We start from the raw sequence: 24,894 nt of genomic DNA, 5'->3' as shown, positions 1-24,894 counted from the left end.
ACGTAGAGCACGGTACCAAATGAAACGGGATGGACTTTGACACACTAACACGGATAACAGACTGGAAGGCCTTAAAAAAGGTATCGGTGTTCATCTCTGACAAGTTCAAAGTACTTCATATTTTCAAAATCTCTTGCACACATGTTTTTACTGATGGGGAAAAAAAGATTTTTGGGGAGCGGGGGCAGATTGTTTAAAGAAATGGGTTTAGGGGCGCCTGGGTGGCTCAGTCGGTTAGGCGTCCGACTTCAGCTCAGGTCACGATCTCGCGGTCCGTGAGTTCGAGCCCCGCGTCGGGCTCTGGGCTGATGGCTCGGAGCCTGGAGCCTGCTTCCGATTCTGTGTCTCCCTCTCTCTCTGCCCCTCCCCTGCTCATGCTGTGTCTCTCTCTGTCTCAAAAATAAATAAACGTTTAAAAAAAAAAAAAAAGAAATGGGTTTACAAGCAGTTCCAATTCCTACTGTTTACAAGTGGAATTTGCTCTGTCTGGCCCAACCTGTTCCTAGTGGCAGGAACAAGACATGGGCTTCGTAGTATTAAGAAAAACTATCCCCAACTTGGAAATAAAGCGTAAGACAGTACAGCATGTCCTTGCAAATTCATACAGGGGCATTGTTTAACATACCTGCCAAGGGTATTTCTTAATGTTGGGCAGTGGTTCTCAAAATGTAATCCAAAGACCCCTGGGAGTCCCCAGCATGCACTTTGGGGATTCTAGAAGGTCCTCCTTTTCCAACTGCATAACCATGTGAGGCCAGATTTTCTTCATATACTTCAACCAAAACAACATATTGTAACATATGAATGTGGAGGCTGATATGAGAATCCAGCTGTCCTCTAAGCCAGTTAAAGTGTTGTATTTGCAAACATGTAAAAGAATGCCTATACACACACACACACACACACACACACACGGAGCTATTTTTCATATATATATATATATATATATATATATATGGAGCTATTTTTATTTATTTTCATTTAAAAAATGTTAACGTATGATGGGTTTATTTTTAAATTAATAAATATTTAAGCTTTTGTTTTAATTTGCAAAGTAAATATTAACAGACCATTTGGGGTCCTTTATAAGCCTGTAAAGGGGTCCTAAGACCACAAAGTCTGAGACTCGCTGATCTTTGCTACTTACTCTGAGGAGCTCAGATCCCTCGGCATACTGGTTTCCAAACCCTTCCCCCGGTGGCCTACATAACTCCCGTTGCTCCAATGCTTTGAACCAGCTTCGCCACCTTAACGATTTCCTCATTAAGGAGGCAAATAAATTTGACAAAAATTCATTATGTACCTGTATGAGTCATGTCTGATTTTCTGAAGATTATACTTTGATAGATGTAATCTCTCTGCTGATTTATGGACATTGGGGGATTTAGCCCTGGGGCTCTTTTCCTTGCATTCAAAAGCGGATGAAAAAACAAACAACACTATGAAAAGTCTCATCAATCTCGAACATTTCCCTAATGAAATAAGAAGACCGCAATGATAGCAGTATCTAGCTTGTTACCCAAGGAAAGTATCTTAAAAGAGAGATTCAGTCCAAAGCCCGCGAGGCACAGTGGCAATGCTGAAAGAAGGGCTGAGGTAAAGAATGGGTCTGTAACTTGGGAGAGACGAGATCCACCTTCCTATGGGAGAGGAGTACACTTTCCACCTCTGGTCAACATGTCCTTCTCTACTTCTCCACCAGCCTCTCAGCTAAACAACCGAATACAAGAACATCATTTCACGTCTCTGCAGAAAGCTTTCCTAGTCAGTATAAAAACTGCAGGAGAGATCTATAATCCAACTACTCCTCTAACATGACACTGCTCTAATACTGGATCTTAAGCTTCAGTAGGCATTATCTAAGAATTATCTAAGAAGCCTATTAGAAATACAGATTTAAATTCATTACCCACTGTGTGAGGGGGGTCAGGGGTGCGTACACGAAACAGTCACTCCAGGCAATTCTGATTAAGAAAATAAATAAAACCATACTTTGAGAAACTACCTTAAGGCTATTAAAACTGCCGCTTAACTGATGTCTTCCAAGTCTCGAAGAGTGGTTCGGGCATCCTCAACATCTAACCGCCAAGTCCGCCCACGTGGGCCCTCGGCAATCTTGACCGTCTGTGTTTACAGTTCTCTCCCGGGGCCACATCCACCGTTCCCACACCCGCCTCACCTGCACTGGAGCCCGGCTGTGTTCCTCCTTGTTGATCTTTTTTCCACTTCCTTCCTCTGCCCGTGGAGGACGATGCGTGCTTCTCGTTGTGATAAGGTGGGCAAGTACTTGGCTCTCTGGACTCTAAAGCCAGGCCCGGCTTCCGATCCCGGAGCGCACCCCCTTGGTAAACACAGACAACGTCTTTGAGACTCAAGAGGACTCCTCTATCAAAACGAAGGATGCGGCGCCAGGGTGACTGTCAGTCGGGCATCCGACTCTTGATTTTGGCCCAGGTCAGGATCTCAACTCCTGAGATCGAGCCCCATGGTCTTGAGATGGAGCCCTATTTCGGCTCTGAACTGGGTGTGGGCCTACTCGGGATTCTTTCGTTCCCTCTCTCTGCCCCACCCCTGCCATGAAGGTAAAGAGGACCCACCCCAAAGTCATTACCCCAGCACTGGCGGTATTTAGATGTTAAATGTATTAGTTTGGGGGTTTTTGGATTTTTCATTTGGTTGGTTGATTTTTTGGTTTTGGGTTTTGTTGTTGCTGTTTAGCCTCTTGTAAGGGCTTCAGTCCTCCCAGGAATCCTAAGCGTTCTAAGCAACATCAACATTCTTAGAGAGACACGATAAATGTAAGAACAACTCTTAACTCCTTACTGCACAGGCTTGTGAACCAAATTTTGGAACAACTTAAAAGAGCAGATACTTAAGATGCATCAGATCAAATCAGTATAACTAAAGTTCTAAAGATAATCCGGATCTGTTAAGGGTAGACCACACTCACCCTACGCCAAAATTATTTTACCAGGTATTTTTTAGTTAATAATCATGTTCCTTAGCATTTTGAAGCCAAGAGGAGAAAACACATGGATATTTAGGAGTCCACAGTTGCCAAACGACAACCTGGTTCATTTACAGTAGATGGTACAAGTATGGGAGGTGAGCGGAGGGGATGAAGTGAACCAGTCCAACGCATGTTAAAATATTCCGTGCAAGGGGCGCCTGGGTGGCTCAGTCGGTTAAGTGTCCGACTTCGGCTCAGGTCACGATCTCGCGGTCCGTGAGTTCGAGCCCTGTGTCGGGCTCTGTGCTGACCGCTCAGAGCCTGGAGCCTATTTCAGATTCTGTGTCTCCCTCTCTCTTACCCTCCCCCGTTCATGCTCTGTCTCTCTCTGTCTCAAAAATAAATAAATGTTAAAAAATAAATAAATAAATAAATAAATAAAATAAAATATTCCGTGCATTTGCCATGCACAAGAATAGTGGATAATGTGAAAGATTAAAGAATGCATAAAGTATCGATTTATTCTTTCCAAGGAGCTTAAACTAGTTGGGGACTTACTGACACTGCATTTTTTTATAGACAAGATAGCAATGACCATCACCTTCCAAGATTTATCCTGTTTGTCTCTTCAGGAAGCAGAAGGTATAAAATTAAAAGTAGGTAGGATTGGGAAGATAGATGCATTTTTCTCGAACATCATCCCCATAAAAAGGATTCAAAATAGGTTCTCACCCCATCCTGAGAGCAACCCTGAGGGATAGGCATTCTCTCCATTTTATAGACAAAGCAGCCGAGGCGAGGCTGTTCCAAAGCGCTTACCCAAATTCACAAGTGGAAAGCAGGGGTGCTGGGGTCAAAGTTTTAACTCCCAAGATCTAGCTCCTCTTCCTGGAATTGAAAGGAAAGTATTCTTCCAAGTTTTTTTGGTAGTCTTCATGTTTTGTGACTGGGAAGTATACACGAAGGCCCAAATGAGCCCTTTCCCCCCCCCAAAAAAAAAAAGTTAGTGATGGCCAAGCTTCAGGAAGTAGTTTATCTGACTCCTGGCCAAACGAAGGCAGCACGTGGAGCCTTAGAACAAGAAAAATTGAGAGTGCACATTTTCTATTCTTGTATGTGCTTCCCAGACACCCTTCACATGTTCTTATTGGGTTCTCTCACCAATCCTGTGGTGGGGAGAACGCATAAAAAATAAGAAAGCCACAGCAGCAATCCAAGGTCTGATGTTCTCTCCTCAAAACCCCTTCGACCCTCAGAAGAATCAAAGCAATCATGTGAGCACTAAAGAATTACTTAGTGGCTTAGGAAAATGTGTTCTAAGGGCGCAGAAAACCATATACGGGGTCATTCTATTTTTGTGTAAAATAAAAATCAAGAGTATACTTTATGCACCTACAGATGTGTCAATAAGCATGGGGATGATTTCAATAGCACACCCAGGAAGTTACCTTTGAGGTGCACAATCAAAAGAACAGGAAAATTTCACTTCTTGCTTCGTGTCTTTTAAGAGTAATATTATAGGTGATTTCCACCTTGTTTCAATATAATAAAATCATGTTTTCTCCACCTTTTGGTGCTTCACAGAATGCCACCAAGACAAAGCTTTCTTCTTGAGTTAGGAACATTACTCTCTGGGTCTGAAACTTCTGAAGGATTGAAACCCTGGAGGCGTGTGCTAGCATCCCGGTTTGCAAGCCTGAGGTGCCCCCAGACGCTTTTGTGATAACGTGGTTTCCTAGCTTCCTCACAGGACTGTTGGATGAAAAGTGCGAACATACGTGGAAGTGCTTCACTGGGTTATACAAAGGCTGTGACCCCCTCTTCTTAACCTGCTTGCATTTATCTTTGGGCACTTTTGACCTGGCCAACTGCTAGCTTTGGCTCCAAAGAAGCCACAAAGTCACAAATCTAAAAGAACATACAGGACTTGTTCAGTTGCACTGAAGGATGTCAAGGGTAGATCAGTTCCTCAACCTAAACTCCGGCAAAAACCCCAAACTTGAAAGGGGATAAATCCCTAGGATCTAAGACTTGGGTGGAGAAAGTAGCAGTTCTCTCTCCTGCTTGGTTCAGCTCTACTTTAGCTTTGTTTGCCCAGGAGCCCACTGGAAGGCTCCCCAAAGTTCTGTGACAGAGGCTCCAGACTGAATGAATCCAAGACAGCCAGCCATTTGGTTAGCAAACCCTGCGAGACTGGTAAGCGCTGGCTGCCAGCCGCACAGCTGACAGCTCTCTAGGCTGATTTTTATCATCATCCCGCAACTGTGATGGGAATGGTAAAACACTTAGGCGCACAGGTTGATTCTGATCAAAGTTTGGGAATTCAGACCACGAATGAAGCCTAATAGCGTGGAGATCAGACACAAGCAACCCCCGTTAGCAGATACACGGCCGATCAAAGAGCCAGTTCCCGCAAGTGCTTTAAAAAACTTTGTGAAGGGCCATTTCGAATATCTATACAGGGCACCACTAACAGCAGCACCGCCGTGTTTTCTGACCCTTGACGGTATATATTTTTAACAGGTTTTTAACCAAGTTAAGGACAAACCTTTTCTTTTTTGATCCCATAATAATGAAACAACGTAACTGACACCAACAGCACTCCCATCTCCAGCAAGATGAAGCCCCTGGTCTGTCCCATTCCGGAAATAAAACAACTAAAGCGAGTCCAGGTCGGAGTTTGCTGAAAACACAACGCTCACCAGCGAAACACTGCTATTCAAGTTCACAGATAGAGTATGTTCAGGCAAGTGAGGATGACCGACCGGCTAGCTATCTTCAGGAGAAATGTGTAAGGCAGACTCGGTAGGTTGTAAACGACCGTCCGTTCCACAAAATTACTTGGGTCTTAACCAGGAAATCACTTGTCATTAAGTATTTTTTAAAAACCTACCTTATTACGTGGGTTACTACAAAATTGTACCACAGAAAACATACTAACACCCAAGTTATTTCAGCCAATAGCTTTGTATTTGTCTTTAATCCCTTTTATTGCTCCTTAATAGTGATTTTCACAGTCTTCCAGCTGACACCGAAGTGTTTTTTCTTGGAATCCTTTATAGAATTGTATCTTCTTTGTGGAAAACACATTCTCCAACAAGAAAAACTAACAAATCCATGGTGTAGATTTCACAACTCTTTTTGTTTTGTTTTGTTTTGTTTAAGTGAATTTGTGTGCCTTTAATTTCAGAAGAATTGCTATTATACAACAAACCTTTTATTTTTTTTCATTCATAAAAACAGTCCACAGCATTCATAAAACAGGATGTTAGAAGAAATAAAAAGACTTTTCAGGTGGATTCATTATGTTTTAAGAAGAACAGATGAGTCAGTAGCAATTTAATACAGATGGAAACAAATACAAGCCATATAAAATCAGGATTTGAAAAGGGGCGGTGGGGGGAGATATATCAACCAAAGTAAATTTAGAGCTTTCAGGCATGCAACTCAACATCTGAATTTTCTTCACTTAACAACCAAAATAGGTACTTTAATAGGTGTTTATAAAGAAGGCTACAAAAGAATGGCAAAAATGTTAGCCTTACATGTAACAAGAAAGAAAAGAAAGAAAGAAAGAAAGAAAGAAAGAAAGGAAAGAAGGGGAGGGAAGGGGAGGGGAGGGGAGGGGAGGGGAGGGGAGGGGAGGGGAGGGGAGGGGAGGGGAGGGGAGGGGAGGGGAGGGGAGGGGAGGGGAGGGGAGGGAAGGGAAGGGGAGGGAAGGGAAGGGAAGGGAAGGGAAGGGAAGGGAAGGGAAGGGAAGGGAAGGGAAGGGAGGAAAAAAAGAGAAAGGGAGAGAGAGAGAAAGAGGGAGAAAAGAAATGAACAAATCCCCAGCTATACCTAGGCTAATCACAGTTCAGTTTTCCCTAACAGAGACAGACAAAAGTGAGTTTTACAAGCTTAGCTTTGGGTACAATACCTTAGAGCTCTCACTTGGGTGTTTCCTGCTCATGCTCTTTTCAGTATAAACAAATACGGTTTATGTAATGGAATACATACTTGAAGGATTCCTTAAAAAAGAATCACAAGTTTCATTTTATATATACAACAAATTTTTAATTATGTACTGAAAATAAATTACAGGAAATAACTTTAAAATGCAACAGAGGACAAAGTCACGATAAACATTCCCATTGAATTCCCTTGGGGGGGTGGGGGGGGAGACTGCAGTGCTCAAGGAAGATAAATATCACAAATATATCAAAAACTTCAAATTGTCTATGCATTCACACACTGACATGAGCCACAAACATTCCTTCACAGGGACTGCACTTAGCCTACCACAGAACCAGATTTTGCCATAAACTACAAAACTTTTAATACAAAATCGTATTTATATATTTATAATTCATATACATGCCCTATCTGTGGTTTTAGAAAATAAAAGCTACACACTGTACAGACACTCTGAACTCATAGCTGTAGGCAACATTTTTGGATGGAATTTCTCCCCCAATAAAATTAATGGCATATTTTATGTACACGAAGGCTAAACTGAATAAAGACAGTTCAGTTTCCCAGATATGCATCTCCTTTTAGGGCAGGTTTATAAATTTAAAAAGGCAAGACAAATGTACACCTCAGAATCACTTTCTTAGCTACAAGAGTTGTCATGTAATTTCTGTGAGACTTCTGACACATGCATTTATGTAATACTGGTATTGAAGGCAGTAAAGCAATATATACTTTTAATGTAGTGGCTCAATAAAGGCTTCATTGTCATTCCGATCTGATTCTTGATACAGTGATTCATAACTTCACTAGAAATTAAAATTTCAATGGGACACTGGTGTTAAAAAGACTCTAAATAGATTTCTTAAAAGATTTCCCTGAAATATCCTTTTACATAAGACAAATTTCATTAACATTAGATTAAGTAAAAAGGAAAAAAAAAAAAAAAAAAAAAGAAAGGAAGAAAGAAAGAAAGAAACATGGCACAAATGTGCATGATAAACTAATGCTCCTCAGCCAATCTCCATGTCTTAGGAGCCAAGAACAGAATGCTTAAAACCAACAAACAATTTTCACACTCTGTGGCAGCCATCTGTGAAGCCAGTTATACTAAACTACTTCTACAGTTGATTGTAAACTTTGGTTTATTTTTATTTGAGTTCTCATTGTACAGCAAGCATGAAAAAAAGGGAGAGTGGAGTCCATGAGGAGATGAACTGTCAGTCTGTCTTTAATCTGGCATGATGAGACACCTGGTCAGTCAGGCCTGCTTTGATAGAGTTTGTGACAGACTGCCTTATGTTTTCCTCCATCAAATTATCACCCAGGGGCTTCAATACCTGTGGTATGAGAGATGTGCAAAACAAATAAAAACATGAGGTAAAAAAAGAGGTACATAGAAAAATAGATATAAAAATTCAATCCAAAGCAATGAAGAAAATAACCAGGAATGTGGGAAATAAAAAAGATGCTTCTCCCCAAAAAAGCTATGAGGCTACAAATAATGCAGTTAGACATCTTATAATGCAACAAAAATTACTTTCCTCCTACTCAAACCATTTACAATTCCTATGAGATGGACGTGCGATTCCATACCCTCTATGCAGCATCAAATCTGGTAAGTATACAGCATTTATGCAGACCGGCCCAGACGGTCCTGCTTATTGTCCTACATGTTTAAGGGTGAACAACTTCAGATAGAGAAAAAAGTTAAAAATACTGTCTAATTTTTCTTCTTGTTATTGTTGGATGACAGTCTCTGTCGCTGTGCTGATGAAAGAGCACGACGGACCATTCGACGTCTAGTAACTTCAAACAGTTTGGAAAACACCTAAAACATGGAGTGACTCGTTAGGACAATGACTCAGAGCGCCTTGAAGTTAAAGCGTTTAAGACTACAAGAATCTGCGACTGTGAGTTTCTCACCTTCCTGGGACTCCTCTGAAGCAAAAGAAAAGAGAAATGCAAGAAGATTTAGGCAAGGTTTGTTGACACAGCACACATCTTCTCTGACTAGTGATCAACCTACCTCAACTACGCTGGTAATTTTACACACTTTAGACTCTTCCACTTAATTGTTTTGTAATAATGGCACCTCTAAAGTCCTAGAATCAGTGCTACCGGAGCATGATATAGGAGGATGACTGGTTTTCAAATGGAGACATCGCACAATGATTAAAATTCATGCTGCAGAAAATTAGTGATGGTCCGCAATTTTAAAGTAGAGAATTTTTTTTAAAAAGCGAGGCTGCAATAGCTTTTAATCCATCCTCTATTAGAAGATATCAAAGGAATATCAAGAGTGAAGTTTTTTTTTTTTAAATGAAGGGTTAAATTTAACAAATATCCAAACACGAGCTTCCAAATCAGATCCAAATTTCTCTAAAGAATAAATACAAAATCCAAACTAATATGGCGGGTCACTTCATAAAATAATGACACTGTTACAAGAAAAGTCAATGCCCAATCAACCTTCATCAAAAAATGATTTACTTCTTCCGTCTTTAAATTTAAAGGCAAAACCAACACGGACCTGCATGTCCTAGACCTCCAAATAAGCCCAATACTTCTTATGCCCAGAAGTGGTATCTGAAAATGCCTATTCTGCTGTCCATCAATACTAACTGCAGCTTTCATTCTGATCCTTGACATGATGCTCAAGTATTTCACGATGATCATTTTAATGACAACATCCTTGAACGGAATTTTCTGAACCTGGGGAATTCCAGCACACAGGTGGACATTCAACATGGCTTCCCTTAGTAGATTCTTGTCAGGCCCGACTTTGAATTCTGGTTTGAGGTAAAAGATTATGATTTGAATTCTGGTTGAAGTCAAAGATTATGATTAAGAGAAGCTGGTTCTCTGTGGCGCTTTGTTTTGTTCATTAGTGTTTCCATAGTACGGACAGCAAACAAAATTCCTTTGGTAAAAGAAATCCCTATCAGGTTGTTCCATCAGTAAATCACCACTATCTTCACGGAAGGCAACAAAGACCTGAATATCAATATTTTCCCTCAAATATAGGCATGAACTGCTTCTTGCCAGGGTTAATAAGACACTTCTTTTGCTTTCTTAAAGCACTGCACTTCCAAATTTCTTTCTTACACTGATTATATTTTCTTTCCTCTAAGAAAAAAGTCCGTAGAGACTCTGGCCCTGCCCATTGTCCGGTATTATCAGGCCTATGACTAAGAATCTATCCAAAGATATTACAGATTTAAGCCAATCAAAGCACACTAAAATTATGACTTTAAGAAAAAAAAAATTACTCAGTTCATACTTTATATTCAGATTACACAACCGTAACCGAACAAAACAGAAAACATCCTTTTGACATTCCTCGTATAAAGGAAAAGGAGGTGTGCGAATACTGCAGGAGAAGGGTAGGGAAATGTCACAGGGATGAGATTAGTCACTGAAAAACCAAAAGATAGATACCAACCTGTTCCCATAGTGTTTCAGCAATCTGATCAATCATTGTTCCAATTTCTCTGAACTCCCCAGAGTATTTTACATATGCCCAAGTACAAAGAGATGTCAGTGCTAACCCCATGACAAGGTTACACAAGACGGCTATAGAGTTTAGGCCAATGAAGCCGGTCAGTCCTGAGATTATGTACATAGCAAACATGACTGCAAACAGTGTGGCCGGGGTACGAGCAGCATAGAAGATGTTTTTGCCATCATTGTGCTTTATCAAGTTTGCATAGGTTTCTTCAATTTCAGCTTCAAGCTGGTCCTGATAACGATGGCAGAATTCATCTCCGCCCATTTTTTTTACTGAACGAAACTGTTTAATCGCCACTTCCTTGAGATGCAGGTGTTTTCGTTCCAGATCTGAAGGTGCAATGTAAGGCTTGTCCCCACCACATACCTGTACAGAAGAGTACAAGACAGATTACTGGCTAGAAACAATTCACACTTAAAAAACATTCCCGGTTCACAGTTTTCAGTCTCAAAAAGTCAAGCCATCTACATGGTTCAGTTTTAAACTTGTTCATAATATCTCGTACGTAATCATAACCTATTTCTTGTATGTTTAATGGACTCGGGTAAAATAAATTCTCCAAGTATGACTAATACCAGTAAAGACAAAAAAAAAAAAAAATCTGTACCCGACTTCACAAGACTATGGGCAGAGAGTAGGTAAAAGAGAACACATAAAAAAGGTCCTTTAACGTTCTAGTTAACAAGTTTAGCACAGAAGTTGTCATTGGCCTTAAACTAATATTACATCAGAAGCTGTTAATAAGAGCACTCTGAATCATGCGTCAAAACTATTTTAGTACGATTTACGTAGTAACTTGCCACCTATATTGTGCACTCTAAACATGAGAATTATTTTCTTAGTTATTTCCAGCAGAGATGATGAAGGGGAATCAGTGAATGATGTATTGTGACAGTACGTAAGGAGCACAAATTATTTCAATTATTTAACTGTAAAAATCCTCTGTCTCACTTTAGTGTCAAATGTAAATGTCGCTTACAAACCTGCTCCATACTTTTGCAATAGATCTCTCTTGCTCCTGCTACCGCAGCAAGATTATTAGCTTCAGCTGTTGCCTAGAAAAATAAAACAAGATGTGCCAATTTTATGCAAAAAATACCCAGCGGCTCTATAAATTCTGACTAACACAATAAAGTCTATAGAGTGAACAAGTCTGAAAATGAACCAGAGAAAACATTATCAACTTCCAGTTTTCCTTTCCAATGGAAGGGATATAGTAATGGCTTCTAATGGGACTGCCTGTCTAATTTTGTTTTGCTTAGGTTTGTTAAAATGGGTTTGTAAAAAAAAAGAAAAAATACCACACATGCTCAGGAAATTGTAGAGAATTAGACATACCCTAAGAAGTGTCAAGTCTCCAGATGTATAGAATTAAAAATTACCCATATGCTTGCTCTCTCATATCAGTATGACACAAGAGATTTTTAAATCCACAAAACTGCTTACTACAGGAGTTTTAGAAGAAAATACTATTCAATCCACTATAAAACTGAAAAATTGTCCAAAATAGCAAATCTTAAAAAACATAAACTCGATATGTATCTGAAAGAAATAAAACCTAAATTTGGGTGAAAAATTAACAGTATGAACACAATGAAATTAGTAAAATTTAGTAAGAAGTGACGGACATGAATATTAATTATTCTTGATTTATTAAATTAAGCTGCTTTATCTTTTAAAAAAAATAAACTTAGGTTAAAATAACATTGTCCCCAAAGAACACCTTTTAAAAAAAAGAGAGAAAAAAGAAAAAAAAAAAAAAACCTGTATGTACTAGAAGCAGCTCTAAATCATTAATACCAAGATGAAATAAGCCTTACTAAAAACATTCAATGTTACAGACTCAGAGAAGAGAAGAAGTTTGGTTTAGACAGGCCCTTATTAAGCTATCTCCTGCAAGAGGAAGTTTTCTACACTTCTCTAGCAACTTTATTTTTGATGGCCTATGTGTGCAAGGTCTGCAATCATAGAAAAACTTCAGGACCCATGACCCGTATTGACTTAAATATCTGAAATTCATTTGCGTGCAAAGAAGCATAATCCCACTTCTAGCGTTTATCTCTAAACCAAAGGCTCTTCACCTTCAAAAATAAATATACGTACAACACACACACTACCTGAAGCATGGACTTTGGATGTGGAAGTTCCTCTCCTTGATAAATCTTAATGTAAGCCTAAAAATATAAAAGACTCTTTACATTGGCAGGTTAAACAATTTGGCTCTAGATTTCCGAAGGGAAAAAAAAAATCCATTAAATATAAAAATAATTCATACTTTTAAACATATGTTAAATAATATCCTAGAGAGATGTTTCTAAATAGAATTCCAACGTGCATAAAAGTTATATTTAAAAGTAACATATACAATGCCACCCACTTTACGAAAAGGAATCCATAATTCTCCCCTACTGTTACTGTTTTAAATGTTAGACATTTTTACTCAATGTTTCACTTCAATCAAGTTAAATGATATTTCAGTTCAAGAAAAAAATTACCTAATTTGTGCTCTAAGAGTAAGAAGGAAAGATGACAGTTTTTAACAAGTCCATATAGAAATTGTTCATCTCAACTTTCTACTGACTGAATTACTTCACAACTAACCAAAAATGCTATGAAAGTGACCAACTGTCCAATAAATGACCAAAAATATACTCTTAGTTAACTATAGTTTCCCTTCCATCTACCCGTAACTACTATGAATAACTAGAACCCTGATAATGGTCTTGCTCTGGCAAGCAAGCTACCAAGACTAAAGAAGAGCAGAGAGAGAAAAAAAAATCTACAAGTAATTGGATTCAGAAACCAGTTTGATACTTTCAGCTGCTCCTATTAAGTCCTCAAGAACTCAGAGAGAAGGCTCTTTTATGAGAACTCGAGAGGCAGAATGCCACTCCGCATATCCACTGTCCCTCACAAATGAGAGAGTGGCATTACAATTAATTACATGGTGAATGGCTCTTCCTCTCTCCCTACCAGAGCTGGAGGAAACGGAGGATAATCCCATAAACAAAACTACCGTCTAGAACATACAAGTTGTCTGCTATCATTTTAGATATCCTTAAAAATTGGTACAGCCAATGCAAAGAAGGGAAAATTATAAATTTCACTTTTTTGCTGTAAAATAAAGACAGGAAATTTCTTGTACATACATATGAGTTTTGAGTCAGCTATTTTTCTAACTGAGACCAAGTCATTTAATGTAGCAGTTTTCCTACCTTAAAGTATTCTACAAGATCTCTACAAGTGACTTTAGATCCACTTATCTCTTTTTCTACCAAATTCTCAGGGGCAAGCAGCAATGGAACCAGATTTCGAAGCTCTCGCTTAAAGTCTTCATCAATATCTAATGGAAACGAAATATAAACCAACATGTTAGTCAAAAGAAGACAGAGTAAAGAAGTCCCCACTGGTAAGAGCTAATAACATTCTGTTTCACGAAATGACAGTATACACGATCTATTCCTCGAGTACATTCATTTAAAAAACCTTATCCAAACACATCGTATCTCCTAGGAAAAAATATACTCTCCCCCTCCGCCCCTGCTCCATTTCCCTCATGCCACAGTAATTCTTTCAGGTCAAATAATAAATTGTGGACTACCGCAATAAATTCCACATTAGTATTGACTAAACTATCCTTTTCAAAAGGCAAACAATTCATGAAATTATACTAAATTTTAATACTAGATTTTGTTTTCCAGCCATTCTGTAAAAATTTCATTATTCCTCCAGCCTTTTGCCGTCATGCTCAAATCCTAGGACATACTCAAAAAATTACATCATCCCTAAAACAGAGACTTAAATCTGATTACATGAATACGATATATTGATAAAACATTTTACAGACTACAAACAGATGAAATACTGAAATGTTCTCAGCCTTCGGGATTTTTAGGACACCGGTGATGAACAACAGACCACATTATAAAATACGCTAATCCATACACTACAAGTCTACAACAGCCCAATGGAAAGCTAGACAGACCACACAGAGCATTAATATCACCTCATTAACAATGCATCAAAATGTCTTCCAGTAGAAGACAGAAAATTTAAGGAACCATGTATTTTTTTTTAAAACTCTCAGCCTCTAAAAAATAAATTCTGATTTTAGCAAGAATGGGAATTCCCACCTTTCAATCTCCCATCAAAACTAGGATTAGTTGCAACTTTAAGACCAGGATGTGGCAAAAGGAAGCAACCAAGATTTGAGAAACAATTGTGAATGTGCTTCCTTACATTCTGTAGCTCTTCATGTTGATTTTGTTTTACCTGAGGGCAGAAGGAGACAGCGTAAAGGCACAAACAAGGAAAAAAAGTTCTCAAGAAAACACACACCCACTCACAAGTGTGCACACTTAACTCAGATGCTACTCCAGATGGGTATTTTTTGACAATATAAAATTTTACTGAAGATGCATTTCTGACCCCTTTAGTAAGACCCCACCCACTTTTGTCTTAAAACTAGAAAAGATGTTTTTTCCCATGTTAAATATGAAAAAATACAAATACACAAATAACTAATCAGAATATCCAACACCAGACTAACAAGTAGTGGCTGTGGTGTACAAACCAGTAAATAAATGAAGGATTTGCCTTTAAAGTATTTATAACAGCAAAGAGAAAAAACAAAGTACTAATTTGCTAATAAAAAGGTTAGCCCTTGAGCAAGATAACAGCTCAAGTGAAAAAGCTCCAATAAAGTCCAAAGAACCTCTGAAACTTACTGGAATTTCAGTACTTACTCCACATGATTATTTATGATTGATGCTAGTTACCAGTGTTTTGGGAAGAAAGACTGCTATGTATTTTCTGGAAGAAAATCCTAAACTTAGACTTTTATTTAATTTATTTGTTTGTTTTTAATGTTTATTTTGAGAGAGCAAGTGCATGCAAATGGGGGGGGGGGGGAGGGCAGAGAGACAGACAGAGAGAGAGAGAGAGAGAAAGAGAGAGAGAAAGAGAGAGAGAGAGAGAATGAGAATCCCAAGCAGCCTCCGCACTGTCAGCGCAGAGCTAAACACAGGGCTGGATCAAACCATAAGATCATGACCTGAGCAGAAATCAAGAGTCGAGCCACCCAGCCCCTCAAACTTCGATTTTTTTTAGTAGCTACTTATCCCAATATAACTCATATACTCACTCAGACTCTTCTCAAACACCGTTTAAAAAAAAAAAAAATGCATCATTTATAACTGACAAAACCTGGAAACTACCTAAATCTCCATCAAGAGTAGAATGAAGAAACTGTTGTCTATTCATGTAATGGAATACCGCATAGCAATGAGAATAAATGAACGAAACTACATGCAACAATATCTCAGAAACATACCATTAAGCAAAAGAAGCTAGACACAAAAGAATACATGTTGTATGTGATTCCTTTCATAAAAAGTACACACAGCACCTGTCAGGTCAGGACAGTACCAGAGGGCTTGGGGGTTAGTGGATGAAAATGGGTGCTGTTACGCACCTATGTTCAGTTTGTATAAATTCATCATCATCTGAGCAGTTTCCTGTATCATGTCAATGAGATTTAAAAAAAAAAAATCTTGTCTTTGAAGTACATGATTCTGAGTTGCTAACATGCCTGATGTGCTTTGTGTTAATTTCTTCTGAACAAACCAGAGAAAACTCTGACAGCTGAAATTATCTCTGACAACAGGGTCTAGAAATGCCTTCTAAAAAGCCCAAAAATGAGGAATTGGCTTAATCTCATTTTAGTGATAAGAAAATAATTATATTATACTCCAAGTTTTTGAATGTGGTTGAGAAACTAAATGCATCATCCTAAAAGGAAATAAAATTTTATTAACCAAAAAAAGATGACCCTTCTACTTATGAATTTATGGGATTTTCATGTATTCTTTGTGTATGTGAGTAGGTGAGTAGTATCTGACCTGAGGTTTTCCCCAAGTACTTCCAGGGGAGGGTAACTTTAGGAAGAAAGGATCATGTTGGTGAGGCTATTCTTTAGGAATGGCCTTGGTGTAGCATATTGCATGGGCCAGGAGTCCGGATATTTGGGTGCTAGTCCCAGTTATCAACAATTAATTAAGCGACGAAAGGTACGTCACTGTTTTGGGTTCCAGTTATATTATATATTAAAAAAAAGAAGGGTGAGGGCACCTGGGTGGCTCAGTCAGTTGAGCATCTGACTTGATTTCAACTCAGGTCATGATCCCAGGGTGGTAGGACCAAGCCCCATGTCAGGCTCCGTGATGAGCATGGAGCCTGCTTAAGATTCTCTCTCTCTTCCCTTCTCCCCCTCTCCCCCTCTCCCCAGCTTGTGCACACTCTCTCAAAATAAAAAAAAATAATTTAAAAAAATTTTTAAATAGATGATGTTTAAGATCCCTCTTCTAGCTCTATATGCTGTCAATCTAGGATAGTGACATCTCTTTGGAGAGAGGGTCTCACATCATCTGTGTTCAATATATGCATACTATATTATCCAGGCTGTCCCAAATGTTCAGAAGCTCAGCTGGGCCAGAAAGAGACACACATGCAATCTAAGTAAATTCAAAAAGTTAGTCTCCTTCAAATTTTTATATTTTGAGTACTGATTTACAGTTGGTTCTAAAGAGAAATACTTGTTCCTTAATTTCTATCCAAGGGCATTGGCCTCTTTGGCAGAAATACGACCAATTTACTTTTCATCCATTCTGTATGGAGCCACCTGGGCTAACCTGGGACACACGACTTATGCCAAAGACATTGAGAGACTGGAAGTCTAAGCCGTAGTCCAGACAGCCCGCTCCTTCATCTGGCTGGGTGCTTATGCTCTCCTCACTGGGAAATGGGGGCTTACCTGCAATCTCTTTTCAAGGAATTGTTTTCCACCTTCCAAACCATATGAATGTTCATAAGGATAACTCCAATCTCGAATCAAAAACATTAATGTCTATAGAAAGAAAACAGTGGAAATCATTTCTTACAAGATTTTACAAGAAAATCACTACTTTAACAATTTAACAATCACTCCCCTAAGAATTCCTTATCAAAAGTTATAGTAACCAAATGGTTAATACTGCTCATAGTGATAGCAAGGGCTTCCCTCAGTCAACAACACTCCCAGCCCCTATACCAAGCAACTGCCTCCATCTGAGAACTTCATGGTATGTAAAGAAAGAGCCACCACAAGCAATAATACAGGGTCTTAAAAAATGAACAAAAGGCCTAACAGGGCATACAGATCATAATTTTAAATCAAGGTTGTATAACTAAAAGACCAACTAATCTAATTTTAGACTAAATTTTTTACTCACATGTGCTTAGGATTCTCAATCTCAGCCCCTAAGTATTTGGACCAGTTCTTAGTTGTGCGTGGCTGGATGCTGAACAGCATTTCTGGCCTTCACGCACTATGCCAGTAGCATTAACCTCCCTTCAAAAACTGTGACAACCAGAAATGTCTCCAGACATTAGCAAAATTATCCCAGGTCAAAAAAAACTGATATAGGCCAAATGGAGTATATGTATCCATATACACAAAAAAGCCATAAGCTGCCCAGATATTTCATAAAAGTGATCACTTGAGCCAGACAAGACTGAGGCAGAATCAATGTAAACCCACCAACACTTGAGAATCACCAGCAATGCTGTCACACAGAAAGAATTTCAGAGACTGATGAGCAAACAGGGTGGAGTCATTCCCACCTCCTATAACACAACCGACTAAATAGTACTAAACGTCAACTTATAAATTACACTTACTTCAAAAAAGAAACTATCTGAAATTAACTTTGTTTTTGTTTTTGTTTTTTTAAATCTCTGTCATGACAGGACTCCACAGAAGCAAGCATAACATATGCTTCTCAAATAACGCCACCCAGGTTAATTTCTGACTTAATACTCCGTACCTGACATTTTAAAGGAATAAAAAACATATGGAGATTGAAGAGGTGGAGGGAGGGGACAGGTCTAATAAATTCTGGAACTTTTCTACATGAAACCAAAATAAAGAATAACAGGACTAACCTCAACTTGTAATATACCACAAAAAACAAAAACCAAAAAAAAAACCCAGTAATATTATTCTGTAATAGTTTACCATGTATAAAAGAAATTTACATGACTGTCTAAAGTTTAGGAATTAAATAATCTCTAAGAGAAAACACTAACCATTTAATCTAAGTATTAAGGATCAAACTATATTCATTAGTTCTATTTCCTATTCTGTGAGCCTACTGCTGATCAGGTGGTAATGACATTAGTTTCAACTCCACTGAATCTGCTGCTAAAAATGAATTTTTTGTAATATCCTCTTACCTTTTAAGTATCTTCAGACTTAAAAGACAGGTGGCTTGATAGCTATTTATAGGTAAGTTTTTACAAAGGATAAAATGCTTATTTACCTGAAATGGTTTCTGGTAGATTTCTTCCATCGCAAGTCTGCCGTACTCTGTAAATAACTATTAAAGCAAGTTATTTAAAATAACGCCCCCAAAGAGATTGGAAGAAGGTATCTGTAAAGCCTTTCTGTATCAGACATCAGAGCCTTTAAAATCATTTGAAAGTTAAGCACTTAATTTTCTAACAGACTGGGCATACATTAAAATTTCTTCTAGTTAAGAAGTCATACGTCAATTTAAACTCATATAATATTCAATCTTCTTATACTAAAATGGGCTTCCAGATGGAAAGTCACGATTAAACACGAATTATATTTTCAATTCTTTGGCACACATTCTTTGAGAAATACATACTTGCAAGTGTTGAAGATCATCTTCTTGAATATTCTGAGACAAATTATATACCTGTTAAAACAAAATAATCTTTTTATTTATTTTTTTTTTTTAATACCCAGCTGTTTCTAACTTTACTTGCAGAAATGGAGATTATTTTATAACCTTAGCACAAATGAATCATTTAGCCATTAGCTTAACCAGTGGCACATGAAAAGGATTTTCTCTTTTTTCCTAACAGGATAAACATTAAGGGGGAAGCAGCGGTAGGAAATTAGGTAAAAATCATGAATACACACATAAGGGACCTAGAAAGTGGCAGACATTTTTAAAAGTATGTCACGTAATAAGGTTTTTTTTCCTCCTTTTCAGTTTCTTTAATGTTATAACATAATCATTTTTTTAATAGAGTGAAGATTGCTTTCACAATTCTTTTTTTTTTTTTTAATGTTTTTTATTTTTGAGAGAGAGAGAGCATGAGCAGGGGAGGTGCAGAGAGGAGAGGTAGACAGAGGATCCAAAGTAGGCTCCATGCTGACAGCACAGAGCCTGACGCGGGGCTCGAACTCATGAACCGTGAGATCATGACCTGAGCCAAAATTGGCCACCCAACTGACTGAGCCACCCAGACGCCCCCCACAATTATTTTTCTAAGTCAATGAATATGAGGGGCATAATTCTACAAAGATATTTTCCTCCCTGGTATAATCATAGTGTGAGTGAGTGAGTGTTTTTTATAGTTTATATGTAGTTTATATTTGTTTATATATTTATATATTCATGTATTCATTTATATATTCACGTATTTATATATTATATTTACATATAGTTTATATATATAGTTTATAGCTTACATAAGTAGTTCATAGTTATTTGGTGGGTGTCTCAACTACCACAAACTCTAATATGGCTCTTTTTTTTTTTTTTTTACTTTAAGTAAATCGTTTGTCTAAATAACTTAAAAAATGAAAATTTTACCAGCCTGTAGTAGCTGAACAAATAACAGTAGGTGGCACTCTTTCCCTTTCTAGAATTTTTTAGGAGGCTCTCCAAGGCACAGAGCCCAGAGCTGAAGGTATAAGTAGTGTCAAGGAAGGGAAACTGGAGAAAAGACTGTATTTGAAAAAAAGGTCCAATCCTTCTGAGTCAGGTTAAAAAGTGACATAGGTCATCACAGGAGAAAAGCGGGTGTCCACAGATGTCACCTCTGCTGAAAGACAACTTATGTCTAAGAAAACAGGGTTACTCCAAAGACAGAACAATTTGTTCTAAGGGCAAATGAGTGATAATCTAGCTGAATCACTCAGAGGTCAAGAACATAAACAGCCAAAATAGGCCAGCAAACCTAAAATGACATTCTCAGCTGACTAACTCCAAACATGGTACTTAAAAAGTAATTAATGACTGAGATGATTATACTGGAGCCAAACTTACAATCTAAAAACATGACCAACCTATTCTTACCCATAGGGCCTTAGCTTTTAGAAAACAGGTTGAGATACTTTCATTGTCAAGGCCAGGTTGCAAACAGCAAAGAGAAAAAGAGGATCTGTTTACCTTAGATCATTAGTACTTAGCACATGGACTCTTAATAGATGCTCAATAATCATTTGTTGAAAGAATAAATGACAAGAGGATTTGTCATTTATTTATCAACCAGATAACTTATGTAAGGAAAAGAAATGTAGTCTCAAAGAGGAAGAAAACAATAATAAAAATAATTTTAACCTTTGTTATTTATTGTTTACAAAGCACTTTCTTATGCATTATCTCATTTAGATCTTATTTCTACCTCCACACAACAATCACAGCTAAGATGGATAAAATCCTCATTTTACAGATAAGAAAGTGGCTGAGTGGCTCTAAGTGGTTATCCAAAACCAGGCCTCCTACTATCATCAGGTTGAATATATAAACAAGAGAACACCAAGGTACAAGCTTCAGAACAGAGAATTCCCTTATATAATATTTTAAGGTAAGCTACAGAGCCAGCTAATTCGAGGGGCACAAAGATTGGCTTCTGCCTGCCTCAAGGAAATGGCAGTTGTGCCACCTTGTAGGATTAAAAAAGAAAAAAAAGAAAAAAAGTAGAACAAAATGGAGAAAAGATACTCTAAGGGCTCCCCCCAAAGTATCATTTAATTGGTAGTAAGAGAGCTCCCAGCCCTATAATAAACAGAAGCCAAGCTGAAAAGTACTCCTTTTTTATATCAGAATAACATCCCAAATTCCCTTCCATTCTGACAGCTATTTCAAATTGAAGAAGGAAGGAAATGGGAACTTACAGAGACCAGACATATGTTCTGAATATTACCAGAAAAGAAAACCAGAAAGCATTACAAAAATTCCAAGACACTGTGACAGAATCACTTATGATCTACCATCAGTAAGAAACCTCTGTTATCTCAGAAGGAGCACATATTTCTAATATTTGCATATACACTTCTGGATACATCATCACCAGCTAGGGCTAACCACCTTACTCAATAATTCATTTTTCAGTCAGAGAAGCATCGACCACAGATGATCTCACAAAGAGACAATAAAGAGATACAAAATGACATGTGGTGGTTTAATTCAGTCCATCAGTCTAAATTATACAGAAAAGAGATGGCCTAGCTTGAAGAGGCAAGAACTTGATACAATACCAAACACAATTAGAATATAGAGTAAGTGAAAACCAGAAGGGATTTTATTACCCCTTTCTAAATTAAACGGGTCCTATAAGTCCTTAGTGTATCAGAGAAACATCACATACATTTCCTAAGTTAAATATGAATTAATTCTTATGCCTCTATCACCATTAGTTCAAATAATCAAGTACTAGTTGTCATACATGTTAAGAAAAAAACTAAGTTTAATTACTTGGGTTTTTTTTTTTTAGTTGGTTAGCCAAAATATAAAAGACATGTTGTACACCTTACTGTATCTGGGAACCACATGACTGAATTCAATTAAAAATAACATGCAATAGCTTTTCCTTTAAAAAAAAAAAAAAAAAGGCATAGATGCTATGATGAAAAACCAAAGGGCCTGGATCTTGGTTTATTACTTCCTACATAACCAAAGTATGAAATTTCACATTGTGAGCCAGAACAGTAAGCGTGAAATGTACACGACCAATGAGAAATGTAAATAACTCTGACTTTAACCCTTTTTTCTCGGGGGGGGGGGGGGGGGGGCACCTGATTAAGCAGCCGACTTCGGCTCAGGTAATGATCTTATGGTTTGTGAGTTTGAGTCCCACATCGGGCTCTATGCAGACAGCTCAGAGCCTGGAGCCTGCTTCAAACTGTGTCCTCCTCCCTCTCTCCCTGCCCCTCCCCCGCTCACACTCTGTCTCTCTCTCTCAAAAACATTTTTTAATGTTTATTTAAAAAAAATTTTTTTAATCTTTTTTTCTCCAATGAAAAGGCATTTTGAGAAAAAGCAAAGGTATTAGGACTATCTGACCCAATCATAGCACAGCACTTCATGTCTCACCTGGACCGAGCTAGTCATGGTGCTCAGAGCGAATACCGTTGCGCAGTCTTTGATAGTTGACTGGCTATCAAAGGCACCCTGGGTATCCATTAGCAGCACAGCCACCTAGGAATTTAAAAGTTTAAAATACTAAGTAAAACACTCATGAGTAATGACTATTAAAACCAAATTTAAAATGATAAATGTCGTTTATAGCAGTATTATCAGCAATAGCCGAACTACAGAAAGAACCCAAATATCCATCAACTGATGAATAAAGATGTGTGTACACACTAGAATATTACTCAGCCATCAAAAAGAATGAAATCTTGCCATTTGCAACGATGTGGATGGAGCTACAGTGTATTATGCTAAGCAAAAAAAGAGAAAGACAACTAACTTATGATTTCACTCATATGTGGAACTTAAACAGAAGAAAGGAACATAGAAGAAGGGGGGAAGAAGAGAGGGAGGCAAACTATAAGAGATTCTTAACCATAGAGAACAAACTGAGGGTTGATGGAAGGGAGGTGGGCAGGGGGATGGGCTAAACGGGTGATGGGTATTGAGGGCACTTGTTGGAGTGCCTGGGTGGCTCAGTCAGTTGAGCATCTAACTTTGGCTCATGTCATAAGCCGGTTCATGAGTTTGAGCCCGACATCAGGCTCACTACTGTTAGCACAGAGCCCACTTTGGATCTTCTGTCCCCCTCCCTCTCTCCCCCTCCCCTGCTTATGTTCTCTCACAAAAATAAAAACAAACTAAAACCAAATAAAATTTTTAAAAAAAAAAGGAGGGCTGGGGCACCTGGGTGGCTCAGTTGGTTAAGCATCCAATTCTCAGTTTCAGCTCAGGTCATGATCTTACAGTTCATGAGTTTAAGCCCCACATTAGACTCCACACTGACAGACAGAGCCTGCTTGGGATTCTCTCTCTCCCTCCCTCTCTCTCTCTCTCTCTCTCTCTCTCTGCCCCTCCCCTACTCTCTCTCTCTCTCTCTCTCTGCCCCTCCCCTACTCTCTCTCTCTCTCTCTCTCAAAACAAATAAATAAACTTAAAACTAAGGGAAAAAAAGGAGAGCACTTGTGATGAGCACTGGGTGTTGTATGTAAGTGAGGAATCACTGAATTCTACTCCTGAAACCAGTATTATACTATATGTTAACTAACTAGAATTTAAATAAAAACTTGAAACGAAACCAAACAAAACCCAAAGAGACAAATAAAAAAATATATAAGAAAATAAAATGAAATAATGTCAAAATCAGCAATTAAGTCAAGAAAAGTACGCTACATCTCACACATTTTGACATAATCCATATATGTTATGTTAAAGTTATCAGACATTAATAGCTCTGTGTTGTTTTGATCTTTAGTATGAGAAAACAGTTCAAAAAAGAATATGGAAGGAAAAAAAACAGTAAAAAATATAAACAGAATTTTACTTTTGTTCCATTAGGTCTGTCAATCACAAATACTTCATTCCAGACTTGTATGCCTGTTGTTTCTCTTTCACAACCACCTCGCCATGTAAAGCCAGTCAACGGTTCATTGTTTCCACCAATCCAACTTTGAGAATCCTGTTAAAGTCAAGCATAAATGTAAAATAAAACACAAAAAATAAAGAACTGAGGAGAAGTGTAAGAAATCACCCATTGTTTATTTTATAGATGAGCCCAGCAAGATAAGATACACGGTAACATTACACAAGTAGTTACGAGAGCAATCCCAAATCCCACCTGAGGTGCTTTGTCTTAGAGATGTGGTCTCCTACAAACCCGAACCTTCTCAAATCTCAGATTTTTGCTATCTAGATTTCTATATAAGTGAGGCCACACCCACTTGTTCCCATTTTGAAAATTTCCTATGTTTAAAAAGCATAAAAAATAGATGCCAGCTATTGTGACATCTTCTTGTACAGATAAGCACAACTCAATTCCAGAGAGAATGGCTGTCAAAAAAGCACTGCTCTCTTAGAATAGCTTATACTAAAAATGCTTTTCACACTGCCTTAATTTTTCTCTTTAAAAAATATCTACTTTAAAAATAACCACAAGACTTGCTTGGACCTGATTCAAACAATTGTAAGAAAAAAAAAAAAGTCTTTTTCAAAACCAAAAGGGAAATCTGAACTCATGCTATTTTACTAGGCGGTGCTAACTCAGAGTAAAAATGATTGTTTGGCATGATAACAGTATTGTGGGTAATACTAACAATAACATAGTTCTTATCTTTTAAAAACTCAAGTTTATGATGAAAAATACGCTTCATATTTGCTTTAAAATATTGCAGCAAAAAACTAAAAGCACAGAGAGGAATACAGATGAAAGAAGA

The 24,894-nt window shown here is 38.0% G+C and overlaps 1 protein-coding gene and 1 long non-coding RNA gene across 6 annotated transcripts in view; one reads left to right on the top strand and one right to left on the bottom strand.

Annotated features, from left to right (window-relative positions):
- The first annotated feature begins 2,243 nt into the window (after positions 1-2,243).
- On the top strand, positions 2,244-24,098 carry LOC122216408. 2 transcript variants are annotated; one of them, XR_006200880.1, is made up of 5 exons: positions 2,244-2,275; positions 8,658-8,884; positions 13,699-13,821; positions 20,940-21,074; positions 24,020-24,098. It is a non-coding gene; the product is annotated as an uncharacterized LOC122216408 (long non-coding RNA). The 2 variants fall into 2 exon arrangements; XR_006200879.1 differs by lacking the exon at positions 8,658-8,884 and having other exon boundaries at positions 2,245-2,275.
- Positions 7,766-24,894, bottom strand: part of ATL2 (atlastin GTPase 2) — a 56,966-nt gene continuing 39,837 nt past the window's right edge. For 3 of the 4 annotated variants that reach the window (XM_042933217.1, XM_042933219.1, XM_042933218.1), the window contains 11 exons: positions 24,006-24,140; positions 22,583-22,687; positions 19,121-19,171; positions 18,770-18,826; positions 17,224-17,316; positions 14,546-14,684; positions 13,628-13,755; positions 12,530-12,586; positions 11,396-11,467; positions 10,347-10,778; positions 7,766-8,241 (listed from right to left, as the gene is read on the bottom strand). In XM_042933217.1, the coding sequence (XP_042789151.1) occupies positions 8,122-8,241; positions 10,347-10,778; positions 11,396-11,467; positions 12,530-12,586; positions 13,628-13,755; positions 14,546-14,684; positions 17,224-17,316; positions 18,770-18,826; positions 19,121-19,171; positions 22,583-22,687; positions 24,006-24,140 (1,389 nt within the window). In that variant the 3' untranslated portion in view covers positions 7,766-8,121. Of the gene's footprint in view, positions 8,733-8,827; positions 8,843-10,346; positions 10,779-11,395; positions 11,468-12,529; positions 12,587-13,627; positions 13,756-14,545; positions 14,685-17,223; positions 17,317-18,769; positions 18,827-19,120; positions 19,172-22,582; positions 22,688-24,005; positions 24,141-24,894 lie in introns of all 4 variants that reach the window. The other variant, XM_042933220.1, reaches the window with a different exon arrangement.

The sequence above is a fragment of the Panthera leo genome, chromosome A3, assembly GCF_018350215.1.
Source record: "Panthera leo isolate Ple1 chromosome A3, P.leo_Ple1_pat1.1, whole genome shotgun sequence".
NCBI lineage: Eukaryota > Metazoa > Chordata > Mammalia > Carnivora > Felidae > Panthera > Panthera leo.
The sequence above is the reverse complement of the archived record's forward strand: the minus strand, read 5'-3'. Positions and strand labels throughout refer to the sequence as shown.